Source organism: Medicago sativa, chromosome 6, assembly GCF_051527215.1.
Source record: "Medicago sativa cultivar Bolivia chromosome 6, Bolivia_mono, whole genome shotgun sequence".
In the NCBI taxonomy this organism is placed as follows: Eukaryota; Viridiplantae; Streptophyta; class Magnoliopsida; order Fabales; family Fabaceae; genus Medicago; species Medicago sativa.
In genome coordinates this window covers 5,208,488-5,228,129 of record NC_140754.1, presented here as the reverse complement: position 1 = coordinate 5,228,129, position 19,642 = coordinate 5,208,488, and the positions used below count along the sequence as shown (strand labels likewise).

The 19,642-nt window shown below is 31.4% G+C and overlaps 1 protein-coding gene across 1 annotated transcript; it reads left to right on the top strand.

The window, feature by feature from the left end:
• The first annotated feature begins 13,564 nt into the window (after positions 1-13,564).
• Positions 13,565-18,741, top strand: LOC146912266 (type I inositol polyphosphate 5-phosphatase 8-like). Its single transcript, XM_085720241.1, has 7 exons — positions 13,565-13,950; positions 14,085-14,175; positions 14,326-14,436; positions 15,353-15,889; positions 17,234-17,500; positions 18,082-18,265; positions 18,392-18,741. Exons 1-7 carry the CDS (start codon positions 13,848-13,850, stop codon positions 18,464-18,466), a joined length of 1,368 nt encoding a protein of 455 aa, XP_085576367.1. The 5' UTR covers positions 13,565-13,847; the 3' UTR covers positions 18,467-18,741.
• The last annotated feature ends 901 nt before the right edge of the window (positions 18,742-19,642 follow it).

Sequence of the window (19,642 nt, the reverse complement as noted above, 5' to 3'; positions counted from 1 at the left end):
GGATTTTTGTGTTGAACCGTTCCTCCTTTCTACTTCTTTCTTGTTCTTTGACGAATTCAATTGGAATGATTTCGGCGATGGATTCGATGATGAATTTCAGGAACAGCGATAGATTGATGACGAATTTGTTGTGGATTGAATGTTGGTGATGAATATTGGTGGTTATGGAAGTTGTTGTTGTGATTTTGTGGTGGATTGTGGTGGTTTTGATGGTGGAAGGTGGCGGTTGAGGTGGATGATGGTAGTTTGTTAGGGTAGTTAGGGAGGTTGAAGGGAGTTAGTTAGGGTGGTGGAGTTAGTTAGAGGGGAGAAAAGTGGTGGTGGAAAGTTAGTTAGGGTGGTGGAAAGTTGTTAGAAGAGAGGGAAAATTGAGAGAAAATAAATTATGAAGTTTGTGATTTTTTTGTGGAGTTTTTGTGAAAATGATTGAATGTTAAAACTTTGACTAAGACTTTGACTTATATAGGCTAAGTCATTGACCTTGGACCAATAGGATAGAGACATGTGACACTAGACTTGTAACAAACTCTTAAGGACCAATAGCATTTGGACACATGGCACTTGGACTCTAACAACTTAAAAGGGATTAAAACGTAAATAACAAAAGTGCGCGGACTAAAATGAAAATTAAAACTAAAATTGAATTGAAAAAGTAAATTGAAAATTAACGTAAAGCGAGACGATTAAAAACAACAAAGCAGATTAAAACGAATCAGAAATATTATGTGAAATGACCAAAACGCCCCTAGGGACTAAAACGACTCAAATGCAATTTTAAAATGGATTTTTAACAGGAAATTAAAGCAAGAATTTATACAAGACTCAGAGACAATTTTTTAGAATTTAAACAGGGTTTTAACACGTGAAAAGACTAAAAATGCCCCTAGGGGCAAAATTGACTCAAAATGACTTTAAATGCGAATTTTGAAATGGATTCTGACATAGAATTGAAATGAAGACTTATTCACACTATTTGAAAGGACTCAAACAAAATTTTTTTTTTAAAAGACTGAAAGAAATTTTATCATGGGAAATGACTAAAATGCCCCTAGGGGCTAAACTGACTAAAAATGACTCAACTGATATTTTTTGAAATGAATTTTGACACGAGATTGAAACAAGGACTTATACAAACCAATTTAACAGACTCAAACAATTTTCAAGGATAAAAATGAGTTAAATGCAGGAAATGACTAAAATACCCTTTTACGCGAATTTTGCAAATAATATTGAAATAAAATGCAGAGAAAGATGCAATTGATCAAAGACATATCAAATGACTTATAATGCAAGAAAAGAAGAATTAAACAAGTATTTTTAGGTCCAAAATTAGGGTATAACAGGAATCACTTGAGGCTTATCACCATCCTTGAGGAGCTGACTTTTAGACTTTCTCAAAATGGAGCTTGCATCTATGAGTTTCTCTATTTTATCTCCCTCCTTCTTGGATTCACACTCAACTTTCTTTTTCTTACTCTTATCCACTCTCATAAGGATAGCTGCTACTCTCCCATCGCTCATTCCAATCATATTGCATGCATCATTCTTTTGATTGTTGGAAGTATTGCCACCAAAACCTCCCCTTGATTGTGTTGCCATTAGCTTTGACAACTGCCCAATTTGAGTTTCAAGGTTCTTAAAGTAAGCTTCATTGTCCCTTTGCACTCTTTCTTGATATGACTTTATCTCTTGGAAGTTGGTTTGGGTTAATTTGATGAAACTAGTCAAGGCTTCTTCAAGTGCGATTGGTTTTGTTTGTGGTTGTTGTTGGGATGGGTAGGTAATTGGGTTTAAGGTGTTGTTGTTTGAATATTTGAGGTCAATATTTTGTGTCCACCCCATATTATATGTGTTTGAGTAAGGGTTCTCTTCTTGATAAATTCTCATATCGATGGCTTCCTCACTCACTCCCTCGGGTACACACTCACCATTAGCATGTCCTTCACCACAAAATTCGCACCTCAAAACTTGCGCTTGTTGAGTCTGTTGAACTTGTCTTATACTTATGTCTTGTACCTGTTTGGAAAGTGCTTCTATTTGTTTACTCATCAAGGCCTGACTAGCTAAGATAATACTATTCTCATTCACTCCAAGCACTCCTATCTCACTTTGCTCAATCTCAACACAACACTCATTCTGAGCCATGATCTCAATTAGAGTTTGAACCTCAAGGTCTGTTTTTTCTCTTATACTACCCCCAGCTGAAGCATCAAGGAGCATCCTAGTTTGAACATTCATCCCATTTGTAAATATTTGCATCTGTTCCAGTAAATCAAAACCATGTGGTGGACACCTCTTCAATAACAGTCTGAACCTCTCCCAAGCATCATAGAGAGATTCTGTATCACCTTGTTTGAAACCACTAATTTCTGCCCTCTTCTTCAACAACTTCGATAATGGAAAGAACCGCTTCAAAAACTTCTCCTCTAACTCATCCCATTTTTGAATTGTACCATTAGGCAGGGCATGCAACCAATCTTTTGCTCTTCCAGTTAATGTTAAAGCGAACAATTGCAACTTCTTTTGATCTTCAGTCACTCCATCAGGGCAGCAGAACAAACAAGATTCATAAAATAAACTCAAGTGTTCGTATGGGTCTTGAAGTGATCCTCCATCATACTGATTTTCTCGAAGACCCGCAAGAACTGAATTTTTTATGTTGAAGGCAACTGGGTTCGCCGGTTGAAACCCATGAGTGATAAGACATCGGTGTGTTCCTATACCATAGTCCCCTAAGGTGCGTCTAGATGGATTATCTCCCATCTTAAATCAAATAGTATTTTGCTTGACCTTGCAGAAACAACAAAAAGAAAAACATACCATCATAGCACCGCACAAGATAAATTAAAAGCGACAAGAGTAAATTTTTTTTTTTTATATATATATACAAAAATATAAATGACAGAAATCCTAAATAAAAACAAAATTGCCAAACTAAAATGACTTAACAGTCCCCGGCAACGGCGCCAAAAACTTGATAGACGTTTGGCAAGTGCACCAAATACTATCGAAGTAGTAAAATATCGATCCCACGAGGACTGTGTTAATCTCAATTCAGCAATTAGGTAAAATATTTAGGATGCGTAAAAGTTATTTTTGGTTTGCCACTAGGCAGTAGATTTGATTGCATAAAATTAAATAACATAAAATAAAGATTTGGTTAGAAAATAATAGAGAGATGAGATCAGGTCTTTCGAATCATCTATGTTCCCCTAATTGGTGTACTGCACTTATTCTTATGAATGATTTTCTAGTTCCACGATAGTTAACAAAATAGTCCTAATCAATCCCTTGAGTTAGGACCCTCTTCTCAAACTACAGCCCCTAATTCCTTAGGTGGTCTAATAATATTTGAAGGTTTAAGCACGTTAACCTAACATCACTAACAAACGATTATCCATTCCTAGACTAACCATGTTTATTAGAACAATTCAATTAAGTCTAAGTCGAAAGCTATGGTCAGTAGTCATTCGTTCTCACTAAATCATGTTTATATGGTGTCAATATATAAAAAGCATTAAGAACAATTGAATTGAATAAAAACTAGATTGTCATTCACAATAAATAGAGTTTCACAGCATCATGTATCAATTAGGGTTACAAAGAATCATCTCAGACCTAATCTCTAAGAGATTTAGCTACTCATAATTGAGTTTACAAATAGCATAATCAATGGAAGAATTAAAACATACATAAACTGGTAAAGAATGGAGGAAATCGCCCCGTTCTTCAGTCTCCAGGTCTGCAAATCGCACTTTCTCTCTCCAGAATTCGTAACCCCTGTTTTTGGAATAGACTTCAGCATAAATAGGCACAGAAATTCGCCTAAAATCGTGTCACGTTTTAAGTAAATTGTGACACGTTTTTAAAAACAGCTGAAGAAATCGTGTCACGTTTTTGCAATCGTGACACGTTTTGTCCCAATGTCGAAAGCATGTTTTTCTGGTCTGGTAAAATTGTGTCACGTTTTGGCAAATCGTGACACGTTTTTGGCGTTTTTCCAGCATCTTCAATTTTTCCTCTTTTTAGCACTTTATCATCTTTTCATGCTTTTCTTGCTTTTCTTGCTGCTTAAGTTGCCTTGTGAACTCCAAAATGTGATGAAAATGACACTAAAAATAGCGCATAATTGACTGTCATCAACATGTATTAGTTTGAATGTCACCAATCTACTATATAGCTTTTATAACAAGTATGTATCTAGAGTTTATTCTAATTCAACTTCATATTCTACCTAGTCATAAATCAGCAATTCTTAAATATCTATATTCTATACATTATCCAAAAGCTAATTTAAAAGTTCAATTACTCATATCAAAGGATTTGAATAGTCATAAGGGTGATGATGTATCAAGAATGGAGAGTAGTGAAGCTACAAGTTATACTACAAGACATCATCATAATAAGATGATATAAATTTCACTTATTATAATTGTTACCTAGGTATATATCTGATCATAAATATCCAAGAGAAACAAACTTTCACTTATTAAAAATGAGTATTGTATTCTCCACCATGAGTAAAGTATCTTAAGAAAAACAGCCGTGATTAAATTGACATTCATACATGAAATGAATATTTGATTTATTATTATAAATCTCATAAAACAGCCAATCTTTCTAGTTTTGATCATCATCAATAATAAAGGTGACACTGCATAAATTAAAAGATAAAATTCTAAATCTAAATAAATACAACCGCTTGGTAGCTCACTCATTGTCAAGAGACTATTAGTTAAGCTTCTTTTCAAACATATAGTTTTGTTCTCAAAGACACCATTCTTAAAACTGCTTCACAAGTGCACAATAGAATGACCATTACCAAGGAAAAACATATAAAGTAAAAAAAAAAAAAACAGATTCATGGATCAACTAAAACGTGTAACCACCGAATTAAGACTAAACTAAATCGTGGAAAACAAAAGATATAACAAACAAGCACATTCATGGATAACAAGAAGATTGAATACAACCACATTAAAAACATAAAAATATTGAATGACTTGAATACCTTCACTTTGATTGAATGATGAGCTAAATATCGTAGAGACTGGAGAGCGAGAAAGTTTGATTGAGGAGAAGTAGAATTCGATTGAAGGGTTGAAGGGTTTGATGAGGAATTGGAGATTCGATTTAAGGGTTTGATTGAGGAAGGGGAGAATTTGATTGAAGGGTATGACGACAAGGGAGAGAAGAACTGGAGAGGCAAAACTAGAAATTGATTGAAAGGGTTGTACGTTGGATTTGAGAATGGGTTTTAAGTTAGATTGGAGATCCATTGAAATTATTGGAGATCGATTGAATCTTGGTGAGATTTGGGAATTGGGTTTTCCTTTTTATTTTTTTAAGGGACGTGAAGTGAAAGAGTTTTTTTTTTTTTGTTTATAACAAAGAGTTTGTTATTTGTTATTTGTTACAAGGGAAAAAGATACGCTGCACTTTAATTCACTTGTTTGTTTTTATCGTGTTGACTTGAGACATTAGAGTGTATTTATTTAAAGGTTTCAGGTTCGATTCACTCTGGTGGAAATTTTAATCTATTAATTAGATTTTTTCAATAAAAAAAGCCGATATCAAACTTTTTTTTTTAAATCAGGTTTGGAATGATATTTACAAGTTTGCCACCTTTTATTATTTCACACCTTTTTTCTTAAAATAAGGTATAAAATAATTTTAACAAGTTTGCCACCTCATTTTTTTTATATTTGACATCTGTTTTTTCTTAAAATCAGGTTTGGAAGGTTACCACTAAAACTGAAATTTTCAATATATTTACAAAATTGCCACCTTAATTCTATTTCACACCTCTTTTTAATAAAATAGGTATAATATTAATAATCCTTTGGTCAAATTTGCACTAGTGTTAGTGTCATTCCTCCTAGTTTAGGGAACCTTTCCAATTTGCAAACTCTTAACCTTGCAAATAATATTCTTATTATTACAAATGACCTTTCTCACCTCCATCAAGTCACTCCTAAATCTATTCCCCAAGTGAATACTTCCATTTCTCTGAAATCTTTAGATCTTGGAGAAAATGGTTTAAGCTCTTCCATTGTGCCATGGGTAGTTAATGTTAGCAAAGTCCTCACACATCTTGATCTCCTCTCAAATAATGAAATTCAGAGTAGCATACTAAAATATTTTCGGAATATGTCTCAACTGCAAGACTTACGACTAAACTCGAATAAATTGTCTGGCAAGCTTAGTGACAACATACAACAATTGTGTTCCGCAAAAAATGGGTTAAATAGTTTGTATCTAAACAACAACTCATTCATCGGAGGACCACTTCCTAATTTTTCTTGCTTTTCATCGTTGGAAACATTATCTCTTCAAAATACCAATGTTGTCGGGTCATTTCCAAAATCACTTGTTCACTTTCCTTCTCTTGTATTTCTAGATCTTTCCCACAATCAACTGAATGGCGTGGATATCATCGATGATGCGTCTCTATCAACCATATCAACTTTAGATCTGAGTTTTAACCAGTTGAATGGATCCCAACCACTATCTGAGATAACTAAACTTGTCTCATTAGAAGTACTTCATCTAACTCATAATCAGTTAAGTGGGTCGTTTCCACATACAATTGGTCAACTTTCTAATCTAAATGAGTTACTTCTCTCATCAAATAAATTGAATGGTGTCATTAATGAATTGCATCTATCAAACTTATCAAAATTGAAAATTTTTTATTTGACTCAAAATTCACTTTCATTCAACTTAAGATCAAATTGGGTTCCACCATTCAAACTTGAAACACTATATGCATCATCATGCACATTGGGTCCTAAATTTCCAGCATGGCTCAAACATCAAAGGAAACTTATTGATCTAGATATATCTAATAGTGGTATTTCAGATTCATTTCCTAAATGGTTTTGGAATTTATCTTCGAATTTGGAATACTTAAATGTTTCACATAACAAACTCAATGGACCCTTTCCAAAATCATTTCCAAGTATGAAAGTAAGTTATGATTATGATGATCATGTATATGGGATTTTAGTTTCAACAATTTGAATGGATCGTTACCTTCTTTTCCAAAACTGCGTTCTCTATTTCTCTCAAATAATATGTTTTCAGGGTCTCTATCTTCTTTTTGTACATCCCAATCTCATAGTTTAATTTATTTGGACTTGTCCAGTAATTTGCTAGAGGGGAAGCTTTCATATTGTTGGGATAAGTTTCAATCTTTAGAAGTTCTAAATTTGGCAAAGAATAATTTATTAGGGAAAATGCCCAACTCATTTGGCGCTTTAGGAAAAATTGAATCGCTACATTTAAATAATAATAACTTCTCTGGTGAAATTCCATCTTTGATCCTTTGTCAAAACTTGCAATTACTTGATGTTGGAGATAACAATCTTCAAGGAACATTACCTATGTGGATAGGCCATCATCTTCATCAGTTGATTGTTTTACGTCTACGAGCAAATAAGTTGCAAGGAAACATTCCTACAAGTATGTGCAATCTGTCACTTCTTCAAGTATTTGATCTCTCTATAAACAATATTAGAATCATCTGACAGGGTTAATTCCCAGCAACATTGGTCATATGAAAATGTTAGAATCACTCGACTTGTCAAGAAATTATCTTAATGGAAGAATGCCAACAAGCTTTTCAAATTTGACATTTATTAGTTACATGAACCTGTCTTTCAACAACTTAGAAGGGAAAATTCCTCTAAGCACTCAACTACAATCTTTTGATCCCTCTTCATACATGGGGAATAGTCAACTTTGTGGACCACCACTCATAAATATTTGCCAAGAAGATGTGATTTTTCCAACTAGAAGCCATGATAAACATGTCACTAGTGAAGATGAAGATAAGTTGATAACCTTTGGGTTTGGGGATTGGTTTTTTTGTTGGATTTTGGGGAGTTTGTGGAACTCTAGTGGTAAAAACATCATGGAGACATGTTTATTTCAGAGTATTTAACAACATGAATGATTGGATCCATGTCACACTAGCAGTTTTTGTAAGTAGGTTGAAGAAGAGATTCCAAGTCGAAGAATAACTTGTAAACTATATTAAAATTCGCGTGTTGCACAACTGTAAAATAGTTAAATCGTAAATGTTCAAATGATGAGATATTCATATTATCTTAAAAGTATTATCTTAAAAGCATTGAAGATAGTTTTAAGGGAATATTAGAATTCTTATTTTATATAATTTTTAACAACGAATAAGTTATTTTATTTCAAGAATGTTCGAATTTTCAGCTGTAGAAGACATTCTTTGACAAATGCATATAATATTATGAATCAGTTTACACTTGAGTTCACTTTCAACTATGCTGCCTTAATCTTCATTCGGATAAGTTTGTATTGAAACCTTCGATTTCGGATTGAGAGACTACACAGCGAGTGTAGAGGATTGCAAACCTTTATTTGTAAAATCTCAAGACAAACATTGATTACACTTAGAGCAAACTAAGATTTTAACCCTACCTTAGAGCAGTAGTTACACTTAGTAACCAACACACTTCAAACATAAATGCCTCTAGAGTTAGGTTAATAAAATAAGAATCAAGTTGCTAAAAGGAAGTATAGGTAAATCTTTTATTTCCTCTGATTAGATAAAATTCTATTTAGCAATGACACATCGAATTAAAGATCAGTCCAACACGTATTCTCCAACACCGAATCGATACCGACACATTCAATTACTTTAATTTTCTTATATTACTGTTGGGGCTGAGACAATGTTTTGATCTACATTGTATATTTTTTTTTTTTGACGTATTGATATACATAGTGTGAGTGCTCTATTGATAAAAATATATTCATACGTGTGGCTTAAACCAACCATATACTTTGTGTGATATGCTAGATATTTCGTAGCCATATTTTCAAAAAACACGAAACAAACGTGTAATCAAATAATTATGTACACACAAAAATTCAATCAATCAATAAATAAATAATAGCCATTGTCATTTTCTGAAATAACCTTGCTACTCAAAAAGTCCACACCACAAAAGTACAAAAACTGAACACATTGTTCTAGGGGAGGAAATAAAATTAACAAGTTAGTTCTTGTAAAAAAATTGTATGATTCAATTTATAATTTTTTTAAAATATTCATAATCCGTTCAACATCGTCAGATATTAACCTTGCCATTTTGAGTGCTTTTTTTGTTGTTAAGGACTGAAATTAGATTTTATTACTCTAAAAAAGTTTAAGCTTAATGAGATTTTATTATATTGATCAATTAATTGGACTGAGGGTAAAGGGGGTGGGGCATATATGTGAGTGAGAAATTGATGTTGAAGGAGATAATTGCTAGTTATATATCTTTACATGATGAGTGTGATGTATAACACACACAGATTGGTGTTGGATCTGTTGAAATGGAGTTATCAGAAATTGATGAATGTGGGTTCAAATATGGACAAGACAATATGTGAGGGAGTGATTAATTCATGATAGTTGTGCATATAGTTTTTGAACATTAGTGCTTGAAAATATGGTACTGAAATTTTGAAAAATTCATACACACATGCACATTTCGTTTTCTACGTACTATACATTACAGCTGTGCATGGAAACTCATCCATCACACAACCTTTACAATGCTATAAAATGAGATGAAAATCTAACAAACTAATAATGAAATAGTATTACAAAATTTCATAAAAGAATATCTAAAGAATTTAATCAGTATATTCTGTTTTTACACATATATCTAATGATGTGTTGTCACGTCTATTAACAAACAGGGCCGGACATTGAGGTGTGCAAAGAACTCAATGGAACCGGGTCTCCCAAAGGCATGGGCCTCAAAAAAAAAATTATAGGCCAGTAGTACTACTAAGTACTAGCCCATTAAAAAAAATTCCTTATTCTTTTTCTCTCTGATACCACGTGTTCCATCACCATCACTCCATCAGACTTTCCTTTTCTTCTTCCCTGATTTCCTTTTCCTCTTCTATTGTCTTGTTTTAGGCCTATTAGAATTGAGTCATCTTGCTTTTGGTGTTAGGTGGGTGTTTTTCTTGGAGGGTGGTTTGAGGTTCCTCATGTATACGGTAGTGATTTTCACCTTTGGATGTATCGCATATATACGGCACCTTGTATTTATCTTTTAAAATTTTTAAATAAAACATTGTTCTTTTAAAAAAAATACGTTTTTATTTTATTATGGGTCTCTTTTCACTTATAGAACCGAGCCTCCAGATTCGTAGGAACGGTCCTGTTAACAAATATGAAAATATATAAGTTGTTATATTCATTAATTGACGTGATTTCAGATAATTGAAGACATGTATATATGAGTTGTAATATTAATGAATATGAACATAATATACTAATTAAATTCATATCTAAAATAGCATTCAGATGCTGCAACAGCATCTTTCTATTTAGGGATCTTGTTACATGTTACATTCCGTTTCAATCAGTTAGTTAGCATATTTTCTGGTTTTGTCCAATTCATTGTTTGTTTCTGTTTTGTTTGTTTGTGCACATGTAAAAGTTTCCTCTTTGTTGTAATTGGTTTCAGGCCATGATCGACTGTCACCGTTTATGGAAATGATTGGTCTTAAAATTTTGGTTGAGCTTAACTCAATTGCTGCAAATCGACTCTTAACCCAAGAACTATACATCTAGAGCGTGTTCTAAATAATTTGATAGCTCTGACTTGATATCAGGTGGTCCAACACTAAGATGTCGTCTTAAAATTTAGATTGTGTATAACTTAACCTTAAGGTCTTAACATATATATATACATATATTTAGATATCGTCTTAATATAAATAGACTCTTAAAATTTAGATCGTGTATAACTTTAACACATTTGTGTCAACATATATTTTTTTAGTCTCAACATAAAACAGGTTTTTAAGCATGCTAATAGGTCATATTCAAGCTCATATTAACAAAAAGGTCATATTCAAGATTTGACCATTTAAATTGGGTCTCACCTGATTAAATATAGTCCAGTTCGATCATGCCTATTCTCACTCATATTTTTTATTCAACTGTATTGTTATCTTTAAAATACTAACACAAACATTAGACAGAAGAATACGAAACTAATTCCGGCACGTCTACTCCAATAGTATGAGAAAATAGAATAATTTGTATCATATTGTAAACTAAACTTAAGTTGTTCTCTTATGCATGTATTGTGATGATGTGCCATTTCTAGCAAAGTTTCTCATTCTCTAGTAAAAGTGTCAATGATGGACATTAATGCATATCGGACACTCAAATATACCTTAAATCTGAAATCTAAATTGTCATTGTTAGATAGATTTTTATCATTCTGAGTTTGACAAATATATCCACACATGATACAATTCAACAAGGAAATTAAACAAACATCAAAAGTCAAACTCTTATGTATAGCTTGCTATAATTTCAAAGATGTTCTCATGAAAAAATGTATAATTTCATTAATTTGAAATGGTAAAAAGTCCGTTGATATCAAATATGGACAAACAGGATTACGAAGGATATTCCGTTTGGATTGGAAATGATGAGACTAATCTCCATTTTCGAGTTTATAGTCAATATTTACTTATAGAGAAATTCTTAAGAACATTATAGTTTGATTAGATGCAGGTGCTTTTAGATAAAATTTATTCAAAATGTAAATTTGTTTTAAAAAAATTAATATAAAATATGACATGACATTGAATACTGATTGGATAATGAATACACACTCAACTGGATTAAAAAGTAGCGAAGTGTTCACCTTATATATATTTTAAAAAAATAATTATACGTACAATTGAACTGGATTAAAAAGTAGCGAAGTGTTCACCTTATATATATTTTAAAAAAATAATTATACGTACAATTGAATTTACTTGATGAAATACTTCCATTTTGATGGTTTGCATGCTCATTTGTTTAATTAAAACAAAATTTACTTTATTTTTTTGTTTCCACAAAATTTACTTGATGAAATACGAAATAGTTTTTTTTTTTGACAAAAAAATACGAAATAGTTTAGAAAATTATATAAAAATCAATAGTTAATATATTTTTTTTTTACTATATAAGAACTTTTCATTTGCTAGTTAAATTAGTGAAATTTAATTTAGGAAAATAATAAACCTTGAAAGAGAAAGAAATAAAGAATGTGATGTCATAAATCTGATAGGTTGTCCTTGTGAGCTTAGCTCAGTTGGTATGGACAATGCATAAAATATGTAAGGTTCGGGGTTCGAACCCCAGTCACCACTAAAAAAATAAATCTGATAGGTTGGTAGTGTGATAGAAAAATAAAGATAAACATAAAATAAGATGTTTAATGAATACTCAAAATTTAAGGGTGTCTAAATATAAATGCTCTTTAATTTATAGTGAATTATTTAGCAAAGTAACTTTACTAAATTTATTTTGACCACTTTTAAAATGTCAAAATTGAATGCCATCAAAGTCACATACCCGAAACAATATCCACAACCCTCTGCAATCATATGATCTTTCAAGGTAAATAAAAACAAGAGACTGAATTTAGTCACATAAATATAAAAAGTATTTATTCAATGAATAATGGTCCAAAATGAGGAACAATACTTCAATAAAAAATTATTTGACTTAACATGCAACAATAATAACAATAAAATAACAATTATAATGTGACATTAACATAGATATCCATGAGACATACGTGACCAGCACCACCTAACAGGCTATAATAATCAAACACATGATAGAACCTTGTGAGGTCCATATCCACTTTCTTCTTGTCTTTGGATGCGGTCATTTATTGCACCCCTCCAACTCTAGGACAATGAACCTTCTTATACCAACTTGGCTACTACTTTTTATTTTTATTTTTTTAGGATAAATTATATATATTTGCGATCATTTATATACACAAATTCCTCAAGTCTGATCGATATGATGATAGAATTACACGAGTGATTCTCGTAAGTCTAGTTCAGTTGGTAGGGACGTTACATAATATATACAAAAGTCGGTTTAAATCTCAAACATCATATTTATTCACCTTGAAAAAATGAATTTCTAGCCAATAATAGACTACTTGACAAAAAAGAATTCCACGAGTGATCCAATTTTTCTTTACGAAATCTAATATTGTTGCATTTTTAGACCATAATTTAAACTCGAGAAAATAATTTGTCTTTGGGTCGGACATTGAATTTTCAAAATAAAATAAAATTGAACTTGAGACAATTAATTAAGTTGAAAGAGACATTAGCTATATTGGCCACATAAATAAGAATGAAGAGTACATAATAAAAAATTAAGCCCCAAACTGGATTGTGAGATTTTTTTTTTATTTTTGGTGTAAATCATTCGAGCGCAACTACATAGATTAATCTCTTGAGTCATGTGAGATTCAAATGGGTGACTAACTCTCCCAAATAGTTTTAATACTGGTGCATGTCCAAGACTGAATTCGAACCCAGGACTTTGGTTTTTATTTAAAACTCATAAGATTGAGGACTAAAAAGCTTGTTTAAGTTAAAATAAGGGATAGGAAAATCTAGTTTAAGTTTTTTTATTGTTGACAAAAAAATCTAGTTTGAGTTAAACTTGCGTATATATATGCCTTTTTATTTTTTGGCTTAAAATATATATGTCCCTTATTTTCCTCTCTTGTGTTCAACGCTCAAAGAACCAACTCCATCTTAAGCTACCTTATTTTGTCACTTCTTCTTGTTTCTATAAGGCGATTAACACTATGATACCTATCAAATCATATTTCATCTTATAACTCCATTATATGTAAAAAAATTGTAGATGAGATGTTTTAACATTTTTCTTTCTTGTCATAGATATTGGTCTTGTGTTTGTGACTTGCATGGAAGAAATCAAACCTTGATATATATCATATCCTTCCAAAATCTTATAAGTCATGGAGTTGAAGAACCAAAAATCAAGATATAAGAGGCTATCCAATTGGTTCACCACCAAACAAAAGGAAAATAAGCCATCATTAAGTTTGTATGAAATTGAAGGTTTATTATTTTTATTTTTATTTTATAATTTATTATTATTATTATTATTACAATTTTTTTATTCTAGAAAAAAAATATGTATATAGGTACATGTTGTTATGTTAATGTTCTTATGTTTGCATTTTACATTGCAGATATAGTTGAAGATGAGAGTGATGAATATGAGGGAAATCTTTCCTTTCAGTCACTGGAATTTGATTCTTGCATTTCAACAAATAAGCTAAGGTAAATTAGTTTACTATATATATATATATATATATGTGTGTGTGTATTTACATCATGAAATTAATTTGACTAAAAATGTAAAACAAATGTTTATAATTAGTAAATGATTTTTGTGTGATATGTGTTTATGTGGCTAAGCATATTTTTCAGGATTTTTGTTGGTACTTGGAATGTTGCTGGAAGATCTCCTGTGGGAAGCTTAGCTGTTGATTTGGATGAGTGGTTAAATCTCAAGAATTCTGCAGATATATATGTTCTCGGGTATGTATGCATACTTAGATTCTCCGAAGTCGGTTGCATGAAGCAGCCGACTACAACCGATTGTAGGCCGTTAGATTAAGAAATAAATCTATTATGATTGATGCATGTATTCATGATTAATATCGAAGTAAGTTTAATTGATTAGAAATTTTATAAAATACAGGTTAATGGACTCGTAGTTTTAAATTGTGGTTTTGACTTCATATTGTGAAAACGTGAACAAATGCTCCTGATGCGGTCTCAATTGCAGTTGCGATCAAGTTGTAAAGGCTTCAAAGTTTTTAGGCTAAATTGCATTTTTGGTCCCTTAACTATTTAGGTAATATCGCTTTGGTCCTTTAATTAAAATTCGATTTATTTTGGTCCCTTAACTTCTCTCCGTTACACATTTTGGTCATTTCCGTTAGTTTTAATTCAAAAACGTTAGGTTTTCTTCATTTTCTTCTGGAATTTTTCTAGGATTGTTGTCGTTAAAGGTTTATGGAGATGATATGAAGATGAAAAAGAGGAGAAGAAGATGAAGAAATCGTAACGTTTTTGAATTAAAACTAACGGAAAGGATCAAAATGTGTAACGGAGAGAAGTTAAGGGACAAAAATAAATCGAATTTTAATTAAGGGACCAAAGCGATACTACATAAATAGTTAAGGGACCAAAAATGCAATTTAGCCAAGTTTTTATGCTGCAACCACAATTGAGGTTGTAGACAAATGTAACCAAACCTGCAATCTCGTTACAAAGACTTCAAAATTCTTTATTTTGCGACCGTAACTAGGGTTGCAGACTACAATTTAAAATTATTACATAGGCTTGGCCCTACTCGGAGGCCAATAAAATCGTCTACGTTTTTTATTTCATAAGAAAATTATTATTCTTTTAATTAGAGTGAGGAATGAAAGGCTTATCAAATTTTCAGGTTTCAAGAGATTGTACCTTTGAAGACCTCAACAGTAATAGGGGCAGAAGATCCATCAGTGGCAACAAATTGGAATAATCTTATAGGAAAAACACTAAACAACAAATTTGAGTTCCCATGGTTAACACCTATGTTAAATTCATCCTTGCCAAATGATCAAGAAAATTATCAAAACATTGGAGGAAGTGGAACCAACAAAAACAAGTACAAGATGGTAGCTAGTAAAAAAATGGTTGGAGTATTCATAAGTGTTTGGTTAAAAGAACAAGTGTTGGAAAAATATTGTGTTTCAAATGTGAGAGTTTGTTCAGTTGCATGTGGTGTTATGGGATATTTAGGAAACAAAGGTTGTGTGGGAGTTAGTATGTTGATTGAAGGAACAAGTTTTTGTTTTGTTGTAGCACATTTAGCTTCAGGTGAAAAGAAAGGTGATGAAGGTAGAAGGAATCATCAAGTTGAAGAAATTTTTAGGAGAACATCTTTTCCTAGGACCACAAAACATCAACAACATTATCCTCTAACAATCTTAGGCCATGAGTAAGTCTGTCTCTACCTTATATTAATGTTGTTTTACTTATATTTTGTCCCTTTGTGTTTTTTCTTGTTTATGGTTGAATTAATTTATTACAATTAAATAACTTAAGGATCTTTGGTGTAATTTAGTCTATAAAAAACTCGTTGCAATTTTAGTCACCATATTTTCACTAGATTAGGAAATTGGTCCCCATTTCTAAAATTCAGTTTTTGTTCTCTCACTTATATTATTAATTCACTTCGAAAATTCTACGATGCCAATAAAAAAACTTGTTAAATCAACATTTTTAGGTTAAAAATGTGAGTGGGAATTTGAAAACTAACCAACAGATTTTTTATTTTTTTTTTATCAAACTAACCAACATAATTTTAAAATGGAGACCAATTAATTTTGACTCATTCTTTTTCCACTCTATTGATTTCTCAGGCGCCCTATACAATTTGAATTATAAAATTCGAATGCCATAAACACACCCACAAAAACCTCCAAAACAAGATGAAATATTTTGGATTTTAAAATCTGAATATGACCGCGTGCGAAAAACTCAGAGTACATTGCCAAAAACCTACAAAATGGATTAAAATTTCAACTCTATTGATAGAGACATTTTCCAACATAGCAGTGCAGTTAATTCGGTTGTTTTCAAGTTTAGTCTTTCTTAGGTAGCAGGTCATTTTCAATTATGTGAAGTCCAAATCCAAGTCCATGCAAATTAGATATGGTTTGTGAAATAATTAATGGTAGCTTAGAGTACATAGTCCCCCTTAAAGTGAGTAACACATTTCGGGTTCCTGCTGGTAAAATCTTAGCTAGCTTCATAAATGAGCCTAGTCTAGTACTCTAGAATAAGTCCAAATAATGTTCCATAAAGAAATATCAATTTTCATGCTAAAAAAGGTCTCATAAGATCCTAGTCTTGATTCTTAAAATTAATCCTTAGACATCTTTACTATTAATTTCTTTTGACAGCATCTTTGCTATTAATAAAAAATACAATTATCCAAATTGTACCATGAAAAAACATGGCCATCTATTTTTGGTTGGTTCGAGTGGTAAGGAACTCGATGTAAGTGTTCAAAAGTTTGATCCCTAATTTTTAGGTATAAATTTTTTTGGTTGAAATGTGTGAATTGTGAACTCACCTTATATGTCTAACAAATCATTGACAGAGCTTAATCCTTCGTACTTATTATAACATGATTATAAAAAAAATCTATTTCAAATATGTAGGAAAATAAACTTGATTTGTCATGTTCTTATTTACAATTTCTAGTAATATTAAAAGTAAGTTTAGTGACTAATTAGCTAAAATTAATTCACTAACTTAACTTTTGATTATGTAACAGTCGTATATTTTGGTTTGGGGATCTCAACTATAGACTATACTTGAAAGATCATCTAGCTAGGCATCTAATAAGAAAGCAAGATTGGAAGGCTTTGCAAGAGTTTGATCAACTTCAAAAGGAGTTAGCAGAAGGTGGAGTTTTTGAGGGTTGGAAAGAAGGTAATGTAGAATTTGCCCCAACATATAAATACTCATCTTCCACTAGCAATCTCTATTGTGGTGGTGGCCTTCCATCTAGATCAGGAGAAAAGCAAAGAACACCAGCATGGTATAGTATCCACTTGCGTATACTTTTTTCTTTGTTAATTATAGTCCATCAAATATGCATTTGAATTGTCTATGGTAACATATCGCACACGTTCATGTTATTTGCATGTTGGTGGTCGTTGGATCAAAATCAAACGGTCCATATTTTAGAGTTTTTAAAAAATCAAAATCAGTTTGATTTTCGCACCGTCTAACATCGATCTAAGGCCACCAAAGCACTAACATGTGAATTTGGATTGTTTGAATTTGTGACCGTAGGCAATCCAAATTCATGAAGTAGTGGTAAAGTTTACTTGAGAGTTAACATATGTATAATGTGCGACTTTGTATTTATCATGTTTAATTACTTTATACCGATAATGTAAATTTTTTTTACACTACTATCTAATCATATTTTAATGTAACATTATACCATAAAATATAATAGGATGCATGTGCAAATTTTTTTACATTGCAAGTACTTTGATGAAAAATTCCTTTGTAATAAGTAACATTATTGTAGAATTTTTTTGAGGGAACATTGTCGTATAGAGTTATTTAACATAATATGTGAAAACCAACAACATTTATTTGATGGGGCAGGTGTGATAGAATCCTATGGTATGGTAAAGGAGTAGAACAACTTTACTATATTAGAAGTGAAAGCAAGTTCTCTGATCATCGTCCAGTTTCAGCACTCTTCTCTACACATATTGAAATCAAATCATCCAGCAAAGAACTTGTGGAAATGCAAAATATCCCTCCAACAATTTTGCAATCCAATCATGTAAGTGTTGTGTATAATAAGAAAAAACTAAAGGACAATGATTTAAATTGTGAGTATCAAAGTTCTAAATTCTAAGATTATTAATTTTTTTTAAATAGTATTCTAAGGTAATGTTTCCGATTGCAGGGGGTGAGCAAAGGAGAAGAAGATGAAAATTTTACCTCACTTTCAATGTTAATGAAGGATGTACAAGACTGCTAATGATTAAAGATGATATATGTTTTCAGTTATATATGTTATATGGTCATTAAAAAAATGACAAAAAAAATTAATTGGTTTCCTAAAATCCAACAATTTTTTTGGAAATCTAAATTTTAGAAAGGTTAAGATTTGACTGTAGAATTTGGTAAATACAATTGTTGTGGAGACTGAAGATGGATTTTGTAATATAATTATTGTAAACTATACATATGTTTGTCATTCAAAATTATATCTTAATTCAAAATATATAAGAAAGAATTTTGAGTATGGTTCAATCCCATTGTGTTTCTTTCCAATTTCTATGCAAAACATGCCTAACTCAAAATCTATCATTGCTAGATTGTAAGGTATTTTCAAATAATAAATCAGTGAAAATAGTAATAATTATAATAATAACAAAGTCAGTAAAAAAAATGATGATGATGATGATGATGATAATAATAATAATAATAATAATAATAATAATAATAATAATAATAATAATAATAATAATAATAATAGTAGTAGTAGTTCCTTCAAAAAAATAATAGTAGTAGAGTAAAGTTTTAAACATTTGGCCCATAAATGTGCTACTCATAGACATAAATTACTCTGATTTATCAAAACTGAAATTCATTGACAGCTTCACAAGATTATTGCTTAAAATAAATTCTCTTGCCCAAAAAAAATAAAAATAAATCTGAAGATGCTAATCAATAATCATTATCTCCATTAATAACAATAAGATAAGATTACTAGCACCACCAAAACTTTGGGATAGTACTTAGACCATCCAAAACAGAGCACCTCACATTGGGTGTTTAATTAGGTCTCCTATGTTCACATCACCAATTTTACGATAATACTTAATAAGCACCAATTTTCTCCAACCCAGCACCTCAAAAGAAATTATTAAATAGGCCCCACAAATAACTCTATCATTACATTTTTACAAAATTTATTCATTTTACTAAGATTTATTAAATGGGACCCATGAAAAATGAAGAGAGAGAGGGTGCTTCCATAGCCACCCTCTTCCATAAGGACCCATATGTTATACTCCACAATAGGGGTGCCTATTTAATGTGGTGCTAAATAGGTGAAGAACCCACCATTGTGGATGGTTTTAGCACAAATAGATGATTATCAATGATTTATATTTTTAAATGTAAAATTGCAATATCATATATTATAACA